The following is a 13,955-nucleotide window of genomic DNA, read 5'->3' as shown; positions in this document are numbered from 1 at the left end:
TCACTTTCGCGACGCAACACGGAACCGGTTCTGGGCCCATAACCTATTGGGACAACCGGATGTTTCGGATAAAGACAAAATAACTCGCTAGTTATAACACACGCGTCTTTATTGCTCGAAGTTTTTATACAGAGTGTAAAAAGGAAAATGGCTGCCGAAAGAGGCACGAAAAAGAGATGGATTAAGGAGAGATGCGTACTACGGTAAACGGTATAAACGGTATAACATAAATTATTCCATAATATATACTACATTAGTGCCGTTTTCCGTGGCGCTCGTCTTTCGCTTCCTCGGCTAATCCAAAACACCCGCCGTCCTCACTGCGGTGGCTCAGCCAGTAGAGCTAAGGAGGGACGAGGCAGGCCGAACCGAAGAAGTGTTCGCCTGGGTAGTTCACTGTGGCTACTACCGGGATCTTCTACGGTGAGTAATTGGTTCAGTAATTCGTCACCATCGTCGCCGGGGGGTTCAGAAAAAGGAGCCTCGCTTTTACCCCCCGCTAAAAGTAAAGGACCGCTGCTAGGCAGCCCACAGTGAATAAGGAGAGGAGACTCTCGACACGACACAGACCGTGTCTGGAGACGACGTGAATCAGAACGAAAATCAACCACCGCCGCCATCGTCGCCCCGTCGGGATAAATCGGGCCAGCTATATGATGGCAGGTAAGCCGTAACTTATATGTTTTATTGACGATGTTTTATAAAGTAAGGGTCCACATAATACTCTAAATAAAATGAATTTTATTTTGTCCTACCGATGATCTAATCATTTGCAAATTTCCAAACCGCTACATTTTTTTTCAATATGCTTCTTCTTGATAAGGGATATTTAAATTATAATGGCCCCCAAGCCAGAAAGAATTTTTATTGCACATAATTCGTATTCTGAGATAAGTTGCTACAACCGTTATTAAACTGCAAAAGCAACCTTTTCCTTGCTAGTTTTAGGTCTCTTGAAATGTTTTGGTTGGTCAACTCGTCCTAAGCTACCATGTCGTTCTTTATCGAGATCGTTTTTAAGAATCAAATGAGCTGCATGTGGATCTAATGAAAATCTCCGTTGTTGAGGAATCTCTTTCAAGCTCGTTGGAGTAATCGATGATTGTTGTCTTGGAAGGACCTTAGCCAACGGCTTAGAAGAATGATGTCCACCAGTACGGTTTTTGTCATGCTCGTGTTTTCGAATGTTGATGTCCTTCGAATGGTTGCGGGAAGTGCTAGCAGGTATTTCGTTGAGGTTGGAATACTTCACGACACTGGTTTTTAGTGGATTAATACAAGACGTTGAGCTTTGAATAGTTTCTCTTCCTCTGATTGTTTCATCCAATGGAATGGAAACAGAATCTTTGTCTATGCCGTTGACGGAATTCATAGAGGCAGCATTCCGAAGCTAAAAAAAATGTACTTGTCATTGATAATTCTTGGTGCAAAACAATTTTCAGCACGTGAGGGCTTACCATCATCATCTTCCTTTTGTGTCGCTTTGCGGAATAAAGTACCCACGCAGTGTAAAGGAGCATGATTAACACCGGCACTATAACTCCGGCTACAACGGCAGTTCTTCGAAGCCACGCATGGTATAGACCGAGGAATATAAGAAATAATGCAACGCAAACTGCTATTATCCTTCCATTAGCTTTTCTCTCTTCCTGTAATGAAATGATAGAAAACAAATTATTATTTTTATTAACTATTATTGTTATATTATTATATATAGTATAGTACGTCCAGACTACAGAGTTATAACCACAAACGAAGCGACAGACGACTAACTGGCGAAGAAATCAATTAAAATAATAAGGTTCGCTGTAATAGAATTTCTTTAGCTTGTGCCATCAGCCACCAGATTGGCTAGAATTTTTGTTTTGATTTGAACCACAAACGAAGTGACAGACGGAGCGGCTCGAAAACTTTGGTGACTAACCTGCTATTACAATTTTTCAGTGTACCACATGGCAACACCACTACTACTGGATTGTACCACATGGCAACACTACCATAGAGGTAACTCTAAGACCACTGGGTCCCGAAGAAAATCATTATTATTTTTGGCTCACTCAGTACCAGAACAACGGTCCCAAGCAGTCCCAAGCTATTTCACTCACCCCTGCATGTTCTGCATGAATCCACACACCCCTGATGTTATCTGTCAAACTTTCATAGCGAATCAAAACAAACATAGTGTAGTAATAGAATTTCAACTAGAATAGGGTACGTTAATCGTTTGCTTGGGACCAATAGGCTACTAAAGTGGTGAGCCAATTTAAAATCGTTAGTTTCGTATTGATTGTTGCTACTACTGGATTGTACTAGCATTTTCACAAAATGTATTAGAATGTTTTGGTTCTATCTCTTTCACTCTACTGAAATGCATAAAAAAATGACAAAATGATACACTCTTTGCACACTGTCAAAGAATCATTGTACACAAAATCAACTTTGTTCAAATCAAAACAAAAAAACTAACCCATCTGGTGGATGATGGCACAAGCTTCCAAGAAAATTCTATCACAAACGAAGTGACAGACGGAGCGGCTCGAAAACTTTGGTGACTAACCTGCTATTGCAATTTTTCAGTGTACCACATGGCAACACCACTACTACTGGATTGTACCACATGGCAACACTACTATTGGATTGAACTAGCATTTTCACCAAATGTACTAGAATATTTTGGTTCTATCTCTTTCACTCTACTCAAAACTGAAATGCATAAAAAAATGACAAAATGATACGCACTCTTTGCACACTGTCAAAGAATCATTGTACACAAAATCAACTTTGTTCAAATCAAAACAAAAAAACTAACCCATCTGGTGGATGATGGCACAAGCTTCCAAGAAAATTCTATTACAGTGAACCACATTATTTAAATGGATTTCTTCGCCAGTAAGTCGTCTGTCACTTCGTTTGTGATTCTATTGGCAAATCAAAGTTGGCGCTCGTGGAGAATAGAAGAACTATAAAAGTGATGAGGGTTTCAAAATTTTCCGCGGGGAAGTATACGAGTGCAATCTTAAAATGCTTTTATTTTGCAAATGGAACATTTTATTTACATCTGGTTGCTGCTACAGTGGTAGAAAAGCTCAATTCTATGTGTACACCTAAAAATCTGAAAAGAAATTAATTTTTCTATATTATTTGTCTATTGAGTAGTCCTTAAGTTTTCTACTAACATAGCACCAACCAGATTTAAATAAAATGCTCCATTTGCAAAATAAAAGCATTTTAAGATTGCACTCGTATACCTCACGGTGTAAAATTTTGAAACCATCATCACTCTCATAGTTCTTCTATTCTCCACGAGTACCAACTTTGATTTGCCAATTGCAGTGAACCACATTATTTTAATGGATTTCTTCGCCAGTTAGTCGTCTGACACTTCGTTTGTGATTTGAACATAGTTGATTTTGTGTGCAATATGATCTTTGACAGTGTGCAAAGAGTGTATCATTTTTTTTATGCATTTCAGTTTAGAGTAGAGTGAAAGAGATAGAACCAAAACATTCTAGTACATTTAGTGTTGCCATGTTGTACAATCCAGCTGCAGTGATGTTGCCATCTGGTACACTGAAAAATTGCAATAGCAGGTGCGTCACCAAAGTTTTCGAGCCGTTCCGTCTGTCACTTCGTTTGTGGTTATAACAACAATCAATACGAAACTAACGATTTAAAATTGGCTCACTACTTGACTAGCCTATACGCCTTTTTAATGCACCATCAACGTTGAGTGCGCCACGCGAGTTCGAGAAGTTTACCAAACCGTTTGTTTACATCAGAATAACTATTTTTCACAACGCAAATTTAAGCATTTTTCATTCAACATCTTGCCAATTTCTATCGGTTATTATCATATTGTACGATTTTCCACAGATCTGAACTGATTTGTACCTTAACTATCCACACACAAGAAATCCGGAAGATCATAACCACTAAGTCACTTTTCTAATTTTCGATTTTTCGCACAAAAATATTTCTGTACACCAGCAGGATTTTTGTAAAAACGTTCCAGAATTAAATTTTTCAACTATTAGAAGTTTTGGAGCCCTCCCTTAGCTCAGTCGGTAAAGGCGCAGCTACAAAGCAAGACCATGCTGGAGGTGGCTGGGTTCAATTCCCGGTCCGGTCTAGGAATTTTTCGGATTGGAAAATTTCTCGACTTCCCTGGACATAGAAGAATGATTGGACTTGCCACACATCTATACCAATGCAAAAATGGTACAGGCATCGAAAGCTCTCAATTAATAACTGTGGAAGTGCATCTAGAACACTAAGTTGAGAGCACGCAATAAGCTAATATGCGATATGCAATAAGCTTGAAATGCGAAGAAGAAGAAGAAGAAGAAGAAGTTTTGGAGCATCTCAGATGAATCAATTTATCAGGAAAAGTAAAAAAGCACAAACAAAGTGACAGACAGTGAACCACATTAGTTTAATGGATTTCTTCGCTAGTTAGTCGTCTGTCACTTCGTTTGTGGTTGCCATGTGGTACACTGAAAAATTGCAATAGCAGGTTAGTCACCAAAGTTTTCGAGCGCTCCATCTGTCACATCGTTTGTGGTAGTAGTGTTGCCATGTGGTACAAGGTACAACCATAGAGGTAACTCTAAGACCAGAAGGTCCCGAAATAACGTGCTCAACTTTTTGGCTCAGCTCTGGTACTATCTTCGGTCCCAAGCTAGTCGAATCACCCCTCGAAACATAGGAAAACCCAATAACCCCTCATTTTATCTGTCAAACTTTCATAGCGAATCAAAACAAACATTGCATAGTACTAGAATTTCGACTAGAATAGGGTACGTTAATCGTTTGCTTGGGACAAATAGGCTACTAAAGTGGTGAGCCAATTTAAAATCGTTAGTTTCGTATTGATTGTTGGTACAACCCAGTAGTAGTGGTGTTGCCATGTGGTACACTGTAAAATTGTAATAGCAGGTTAGTCACCAAAGTTTTTGAGCCGCTCTGTCTGTCACTTCGTTTGTGATGGCAACACCACTACTACTGGATTGTACCATAGAGGTAACTCTAAGACCACTGGGTCCCGAAGAAAATCATTATTTTTTTTGGCTCACTCAGTACCAGAACAACGGTCCCAAGCAGTCCCAAGCTATTTCACTCACCCCTGCATGTTCTGCATGAATCCACACACCCCTGATGTTATCTGTCAAACTTTCATAGCGAATCAAAACAAACATAGTGTAGTAATAGAATTTCAACTAGAATAGGGTACGTTAATCGTTTGCTTGGGACCAATAGCACATACGAAGTGACAGACGGAGCGGCTCGAAAACTTTGGTGACTAACCTGCTATTGCAATTTTTCAGTGTACCTCATGGCAACACCACTACTACTGGATTGTACCTCATGGCAACACTACTACTAGATTGAACTAGCATTTTCACCAAATGTACTTGAATGTTTTGGTTCTATCTCTTTCACTCTACTCAAAACTAAAATGCATAAAAAAATGACAAAATGATACGCACTCTTTGCACACTGTCAAAGAATCATTGTACACAAAATCAACTATGTTCAAATCAAAACAAAAAAACTAACCCATCTGGTGGATGATGGCACAAGCTTCCAAGAAAATTCTATTACAGTGAACCACATTATTTAAATGGATTTCTTCGCCAGTTAGTCGTCTGTCACTTCGTTTGTGCCAATAGGCTACTAAAGTGGTGAGCCAATTTAAAATCGTTAGTTTCGTATTGATTGTTGATTGTACCACATGACAACACTACTACTGGATTGTACTAGCATTTTCACGAAATGTATTAGAATGTTTTGGTTCTATCTCTTTCACTCTACTGAAATGCATAAAAAAATGACAAAATGATACACTCTTTGCACACTGTCAAAGAATCATTGTACACAAAATCAACTTTGTTCAAATCAAAACAAAAAAAAAAACTAACCCATCTGGTGGATGATGGCACAAGCTTCTAAGAAAATTCTATTACAGTGAACCACATTATTTTAATGGATTTCTTCGCCAGTTAGTCGTCTGTCACTTCGTTTGTGTAAAAAAGTGTTCCGCTTCCTATGCCTCAAGGCAAAAATTTTTGCTCACAACACTCTTTTTGACGTTCTTCTATTCACCACCAGAGGTTGAATCGATCGTTTGGTTCCCATTAAGAAGGCCTATTAGCACAAACGAAGTGACAGACGGAGCAGCTCGAAAACTTTGGTGACGCACCTGCTACTACATGGATTGTACCATAGAGGTAACTCTAAGACCACTGGGTCCCGAAGAAAATCATTATTATTTTTGGCTCACTCAGTACCAGAACAATGGTCCCAAGCAGTCCCAAGCTATTTCACTCACCCCTGCATGTTCTGCATGAATCCACACACCCCTGATGTTATCTGTCAAACTTTCATAGCGACTCAAAACAAACATAGTGTAGTAATAGAATTTCAACTAGAATAGGGTACGTTAATCGTTTGCTTGGGACCAATAGGCTACTAAAGTGGTGAGCCAATTTAAAATCGTTAGTTTCGTATTGATTGTTGATTGTACCACATGGCAACACTAAATGTACTAGAATGTTTTGGTTCTATCTCTTTCACTCTACTCTAAACTGAAATGCATAAAAAATGACAAAATGATACACTCTTTGCACACTGTCAAAGATCATATTGTACACAAAATCAACTATGTTCAAATCAAAACAAAAATACTTTCCCATCTGGTGGATGATGGCACAAGCTTCTAAGAAAATTCTATTACAGCGAACCACATTATTTCAATCACAAACGAAGTGACAGACGGAGCGGCTCAAAAACTTTGGTGACGCACCTGCTAATGCAATTTTTCAGTGTACCACATGGCAACACCACTACTACTGGATTGTGCCACATGGCAACACCAGTAATGGATTGTACCACATCGCAACACTAAATGTACTAGAGTGTTTTGGTACTATCATAGAGGTAACTCCAACAATCAATACGAAACTAACGATTTTAAATTGGCACACTTCTTGACTAGCCTATTGGTCCCAAGCAAACGATTAACGTATCCCATTCTAGTCGAAATTCTAGTACTACGCAATGTTTGTTTTGATTCGCAATGAAAGTTTGACAGATAAAATGAGGGGTTATTGGTTTTTCCTATGTTTCGAGGGGTGAATCGATTAGCTTGGGACCGAAGAGAGTACCAGAGCTGAGCCAAAAAGTTGAGCACGTTTCTTCGGGACCTACTAGTCTTAGAGTTACCTCTATGGTAACTCTAAGACAAGAAGGTCCCGAAATAACGTGCTCAACTTTGGCTCAGCTCTGGTACTCACTTCGATCCCACACGCTATTTTAAAAGTACCCATTAAAGAGTAAAAAAAGACCCATTTTGAAGAAAAGTGGCTTAACTCATGAAATGAGTAAAACAGACTTTACTCATTAATGAGTATTCGATGAAAACGTCAAAAAAAAAAATACCCTTCTTGATGGTTCTGTAGATGAGTAAAAAGTACACATTTTATTGATTTGTTTTGCTTTATTGGGCTATCTGGAAGTAACAAATTAAATTATATAAAAAGCGGATATAATTAAAACACTTCATACTCTTTATTGAATATAATCACAATCATTATAATTTATTTGAGTTTATAAATCGCGTTAAAAATCTTTGACCACAGGTGCAGTTCACTTCTGGTCAGAGCGAGAGAGAGAGGCTGCTTATCGCACAGGCCCAGATCCTACCACTTTTCCCTTTTTGGAGTTCTTCGCTAGCCTGAAACCACAAACGAAGTGACAGACGGAGCAGCTCGAAAACTTTGGCGACGCACCTGCTATTGCAATTTTTCAGTGTACCACATGGCAACACCACTACTACTGGATTGTACCACATGGCAACACTACTAATGGATTGTACTAGAATGTTTTGGTTCTATCTCTTTCACTCTACTCTAAACTGAAATGCATAAAAAATGACAAAATGATACACTCTTTGCACACTGTCAAAGATCATATTGCACACAAAACCAACTATGTTCAAATCAAAACAAAAATACTATCCCATCTGGTGGATGATGGCAAAAGCTTCTAAGAAAATTCTATTACAGCGAACCACATTATTTTAAATGATTTCTTCGCCAGTTAGTCGACAGACGGAGCGGCTCGAAATTTGATTTGACGCACTTACATTTACAATTTTCGAGTGTACCTAACGGCAACACTATCTACTCATATGTACTAGATTAAACTAGGGGGTACCACCAACAATCAATACGAAACTAACGATTTTAAATTGGCTCACCACTTTAGTAGCCTATTGGTCCCAAGCAAACGATTAACGTACCCTATTCTAGTTGAAATTCTATTACTACACTATGTTTGTTTTGATTCGCTATGAAAGTTTGACAGATAACATCAGGGGTGTGTGGATTCATGCAGAACATGCAGGGGTGAGTGAAATAGCTTGGGACTGCTTGGGACCGTTGTTCTGGTACTGAGTGAGCCAAAAATAATAATGATTTTCTTCGGGACCCAGTGGTCTTAGAGTTACCTCTATGGTACCACCTGTTATCTCTTTTTCTCTAACGAAAATTTAAAGGGAGAGCCGCTTCTTTTGTATAATGAAAGATCATAGGCCAAAATGATTAGGGATGAACACATCGGGTTAACATTTGCTTACAAGTAAACGATGTTGAGCTGTCAATGACTCGCGCTTGTTGCAATTGTTGCTACAGATTTCTTCAGTCCGTGCTAGAAGCCTAAGTCACCAGCGTTGTCAGATATACCGATTTATCGGTATTTATACCGATTTCCGAACTAGATACCGATATACAGATAAGGTTCCTAAGAATACCGATTTTTGAGGTTTTATACCGATTTATACCGATTTTTTTTTTAAATAATCAAAATGATTATTGCCTGCTCGCGCTCGAATTTTGGAGAAAATTATTGTAAAAGACTTATCTTTTTGAATAACTCAAATTTTTTAGGCCTTTAAAATTCTAAAAAATCATCTTCAAACATGTCTTATGGATACTCTTTCGATTAATGTTTCAATTTCCAAACCGTTTTTGGCTACCCATGAATCGATAAACAGTCGATGGCTTTTTCTGATAATTCTGATTCCTCTCGGAAACTTATTTCGACTTCCCTTGGAAGCTTCTTCAGCCTTCGCTCGAATGATTCTTCCATCTTCTCCCGCCAGTTTTTTTTTCAACTTTTCAGGAACTTCAGGGATGCTTCCAGATTTTGATTGCAGATCCAAACTAGCTGCAGGAACTTTTAAGAAGTTTTGAAACTTCGGAAAAGTTCAGACTTTTGAGTAAGTTTCGATAAATTAAAGAATGTTTCAATAACTTCTGTTAAAATTCTAAAACCCGGTCAAGCGAACTCCAGTGAACTTAAGGATACATCATAAATATTTTGGATACTTTACAAGTCCAAAGAACTTCTGGAAAATTTAAGGTTTTCAGAACAGTTTCATTAATTTCAGGAGAATTTTGAGAACTTTAGGAAGCTCCGAGAACGTCAGCACATCGCTGAAATTTTAAAGGAGTTCCGAGAAACTCAAGCAATTTCCAAAAAATTCAGCAATGTTCCGATGGGTTAATGCAAATTTAAGAAACGTAAGGGAAGTTACATGAACATAAGCACATTGTGAGAACATTTTATGGGAAGTTCCGTGCTTATTAATGGTAGTGCCGATAACTTTTAAAAATTAGAAAAATCGGAAGATCAGAGAACTTCAATGCTAATGTTACAATAAATTCAAGAAAATTGTGCGCTTAAGAAATTTCGTAATTTTCAAGAAAGTCTAGAGACCTTCAAAGTTCATAAGAGATATTCCGGTAGTTTCATTATAATTAGGGAAGTTCCAAGTATTTCAAAAATGATCAGAGTACTCTAAAACAGCATAAAATCCCTAAATACATTTCAGGAATGTCCTAAAAACTTCAGGGGCATTGCGGGGTCTTCAGGGATATTTATGACCATTAAGAAAATTTCTGGATCATTAGAATATCCCCCAGGAGCTCTTTCTTTCGGAATTACCTCCTTGTTTCTTTCGACTGTTCCGTAAGCGCTATAGCTTCTGACTTTCTCTAGAATTTTCCAATATACCTTAGGAATTTTCTGCCTGCGTCTCTAGGAAGCTTCTTCCGTCTTCTCCTGGAAGTTTATTTTTATTAATTAAATTTCTCCCAGAAATTTTTTTCGCCTAGTTCTCGAATTTTGTCCAGTTGGTTTTTTTTTTCACTTCTATTGGAAGGTTTTTCCAAGCTTCTTCTGGCTTCCCCTGGAAATGGCTACTTCTTGAATTGACTTGCAATTTCCGAAAATTTTCTGCCTTCATTTGAATGTGAAATCCGATTTTTTCTGAAAGTTTCTTAAAATTTTCGCCGGAAGTTTCTCAATTTACGTCTCAGAAGTTCCGCGGATGTTTTTCCGACTTCTCTCAGAACTTTCCTCAAATTTTCTCCAGGAAAACTTCTTCCTTCTTCCTGTGGATTTTTTTCGGCTTCCTCCAGAAGCTAATTCAAACATTCCGCGGAGTTTTCTACCGGAATTTTCCGATCATAGTCCAAAAGTTAAAAAAATAAAATAAAAAAATAATTAAAATAGTAAATACCGATCAATACCGATTTTTTAAAACCTTTGATACCGATAAGCTTTAAAACATCCTGGCAACGCTGTAAGTCACAGTCATTCGCGACCGAGAAGACATAGACATCGTTGTTGAACGCCAAACAGAACCCGGCCATACTCGGTATGCTGGTATACATTCACTCCTCCGTAGCGGAACTGGAAGGATCCACCCAAGCTGCCGGATATCAGTTTTGTCTGCTCCAGCTTCTTCTTATTATTCTGCAGAACCAGACAGTGCGAGTACTGGTCGTGTTTGCCAAACCAACCGGTGGAATACTAATCTGAAAGCCGATTTCTTAGGCACGTTGCATTTGTCGCAGTAGATCGTCACTTGCCGCTGCACTTTCATGGAGCGGATTACAATCGCCGTGGCAGTAGTTTCGTCGTACAGATCGATCACTGGATCGATATCAACCCGATAGGTATGGCCGGCATACTTCGCGTAGTGACGCTCGCTCATGTCACGGGGAATCCTTTCCGAACAGGCGGCGCATTGAAACTTTTGTACGAATCGATCGGGACATACACACTAAGATTTTTTACAGGAGTCAGTATTTTTTTACTGGGTTTTTGAATTGCTGAAAAAGTCGGTAAAAATTCAAATGACCGTTATCCGTAAGGAATCAATGAAATCAATCATCAGTCCGCATCGTGCTCTCTTGCCGTGCGGATCTATTTGCTTTTTGCTTAAGGAAGTGTTACTACTACCTAAAGCTACAACAAATTTAAACAGCACTTTTCAGTGCTCAACCTGTAAAAAAAATTTCTACCTTGTTCAACTCCTCTTATTCCTCTTCGATCCTTGTTTGGACCCTACCCGAGGTAATCCTTCTTGGATATCGATTTGGAAAATTCTTCTTCGATCCTTCAGATTCTTATAGTAATCTGCTTGGAAGTCGATTTGGATGAAAAATTTACTGCCGCCATGGCGCCTAAACGCAAAAAAAAAGGGGCAAACTCTTGACCCCCCTTCTGAAGAAATTAATTTGAGTAATCAATTTGATTTGCTCACGGATGATGAGAATGATCCATCATCCAAGAAAAATTCTAGTAAACTTTCCCGGCTTAATGCCAAGAAGGAAAAGATTCCCCCTATTGTGATAACCACTACCGATTTCCATGCTCTTCGCATGGAACTTTTGAATTTCGTGAAAGTTAGGTTTTCACTACAAATTGGACGTCGGGGTGAATGCCGTGTATTGGCTGAAACCTTGGACGGATTTAAATGTCTTCTCAAGTATCTTACTGAGAAGAAGCACATTTTTTTTACTTACGACACCAAAACTGAACGTGTGTTCAAGGTTGTCATGAAAGGACTGCCCAGTGGTGAATCCCTGGATCAGATCAAAGATGAACTGGCAAAATTACTTGGAGTTGTGCCACTCCAAGTAATCAAAATGAAAATGAAATCCCGTCCTGGCGATTCGCGCAACGGGATTTCTAATGATTTTTATTTAGTTCACTTCAAGTCTAGTGAACTAAACAACCTTAAGGCCTTAGAAAAAGCTAGCCTTATGCTCCATGTCCGAGTGAAGTGGGAACACTTCAGGAAGACTGGAGGAAATTTCCAAAACCGTAAGTGCCAGGGATGGGGTCACGGAACTAAAAATTGCTACATGCCAGCTAAATGCATGAATTGTGGTGATTCCTCTCACGCAAAGGACGACTGTCCTGTGAAGGAAGATCCTAGGAAATTTAAATGTTCAAATTGTGGTGAAAACCACAAATCCAATTTTTGGGAATGTAAGACTCGCAAAGCGATCCTACAATCTCGTTCTAACCGACAGGTAGGAAACGCTCCACGTTTCCGGCCAGGTACAAATTCCTCTGCTGTTAACAACGGTCAGCGAGGAACAAATTCTACATTCGTACCCGTAGGTACAAATATCACCCCTGCTTCAAATGTTTCATCTGTACCTACTCCCCTCGCTGCTAACAATGTTCAGCGAGTTAATGGAGCTACCTATGCTGCTATTGCAACGGGTAGAAATCAAAATACTAACCAACGTTCTAACGGAAATTTTGACAATTTTGACTTAGGAAGCATTACTGCCCCTAAAATGGAATTTTTACAGAATTCATTAATTGACATGATTTCTGATATGCTTAAATCTAACACCATGTTTGATGCTATTCAAACTGGAGTAAAATTTGCTAATAATATTGTCATGACTTTAAAATTCAGTAATGGATTTTAAAGCATTAAACATTTTAAATTGGAATGCTCGATCTCTTAAAGATAATGAAGACGAGCTATTTAATTTTTTGAGAGTTCATAACGTGCATATTGCCGTTATAACTGAAACGTTCCTTAAACCTGACCATAAGGTTAAGAAGGACGCAAATTACTTGATTTATAGAAATGATCGTCTTGATGGACCCTGTGGTGGCGTTGCCATCATTATTCATAGACGAATCAAACATAAAATTCTTTCTTCATTTGAAACCAAAGTTTTTGAAACTTTGGGAGTTTCTGTTGAAACAAAATTTGGAAAACTTACGTTTATAGCTGCCTATTTGCCATTCCAATGCGTAGGCCAGCAAAAGAATTTTCTCAAGGGTGACCTCCAGAAACTTACCCGTCATAGGTCTAAATACTTCATTATTGGTGATTTTAATGCAAAACACCGCTCATGGAATAATGCTCAAAGCAATTCCAATGGTAATATTCTGTTTGATGATTGTTCTGCAGGTTATTACACTATTCAATATCCAAACAGCCCAACATGCTTTTCTTCTGCAAGAAATCCCTCCACTATTGATTTGGTCTTAACTGATTCATGTCAACTTTGTAGCCAATTGGTTACCCATGCTGACTTCGGTTCTGATCACCTTCCAGTAACTTTTGAAATATCCCAAGAAATAATTTGTAATCCCAACAGCTCTACTTTCAATTACCATAGAGCTGATTGGGAGCAGTATCGAACATTTATGGAATATAACTTCGATCCAAACATTCCTTTGCAAACCAAAGATGAAATTAATTATGCTCTTGAATCTCTGACTACTTCTATAGTTGAAGCAAGAGCTGCCTCAGTACCAAAATGCGAGGTTAAATTCGATTCAATTATAATAGACGATGATCTTCAGCTCTTGATCCGTCTTAAAAATGTCCGTAGGAGACAATTTCAAAGAACACGCGATCCTGCCATGAAAGTTATCTGGCGGGATTTGCAAAAACAAATTAAAAAGCGATTCTCTGCCCTGAGGAACAAAACTTTTGAAAATAATGTTTCTAAATTAGACCCGAGTTCCAAACCCTTTTGGAAACTCACAAAAATTTTGAAAAAACCTCAAAAGCCAATTCCAGCGCTTAAAGAAGGTGGTAAAATTTTGATCACAAATTTGGAAAAAGC

General features: G+C 38.5%; 1 protein-coding gene across 1 annotated transcript in view; it reads right to left on the bottom strand.

Moving 5' to 3' along the window:
- Positions 1-676: 676 nt before the first annotated feature.
- Positions 677-13,955, bottom strand: part of LOC135704714 (uncharacterized) — a 30,413-nt gene continuing 17,134 nt past the window's right edge. The window contains exons 2-3 of the mRNA XM_065226197.1: positions 1,458-1,649; positions 677-1,390 (exon numbers count right to left, since the gene is read on the bottom strand). Coding sequence (XP_065082269.1) covers positions 911-1,390; positions 1,458-1,649 — 672 coding nt within the window. The 3' untranslated portion in view covers positions 677-910. The remainder of the gene's footprint in view (positions 1,391-1,457; positions 1,650-13,955) is intronic.

This window comes from Ochlerotatus camptorhynchus, unplaced genomic scaffold, assembly GCF_037179485.1.
Source record: "Ochlerotatus camptorhynchus isolate MF236.1 unplaced genomic scaffold, CSIRO-AGI_Acam_v1.1 ptg000246l, whole genome shotgun sequence".
NCBI classification, from domain to species: Eukaryota; Metazoa; Arthropoda; class Insecta; order Diptera; family Culicidae; genus Ochlerotatus; species Ochlerotatus camptorhynchus.
The sequence above is the reverse complement of the archived record's forward strand: the minus strand, read 5'-3'. Positions and strand labels throughout refer to the sequence as shown.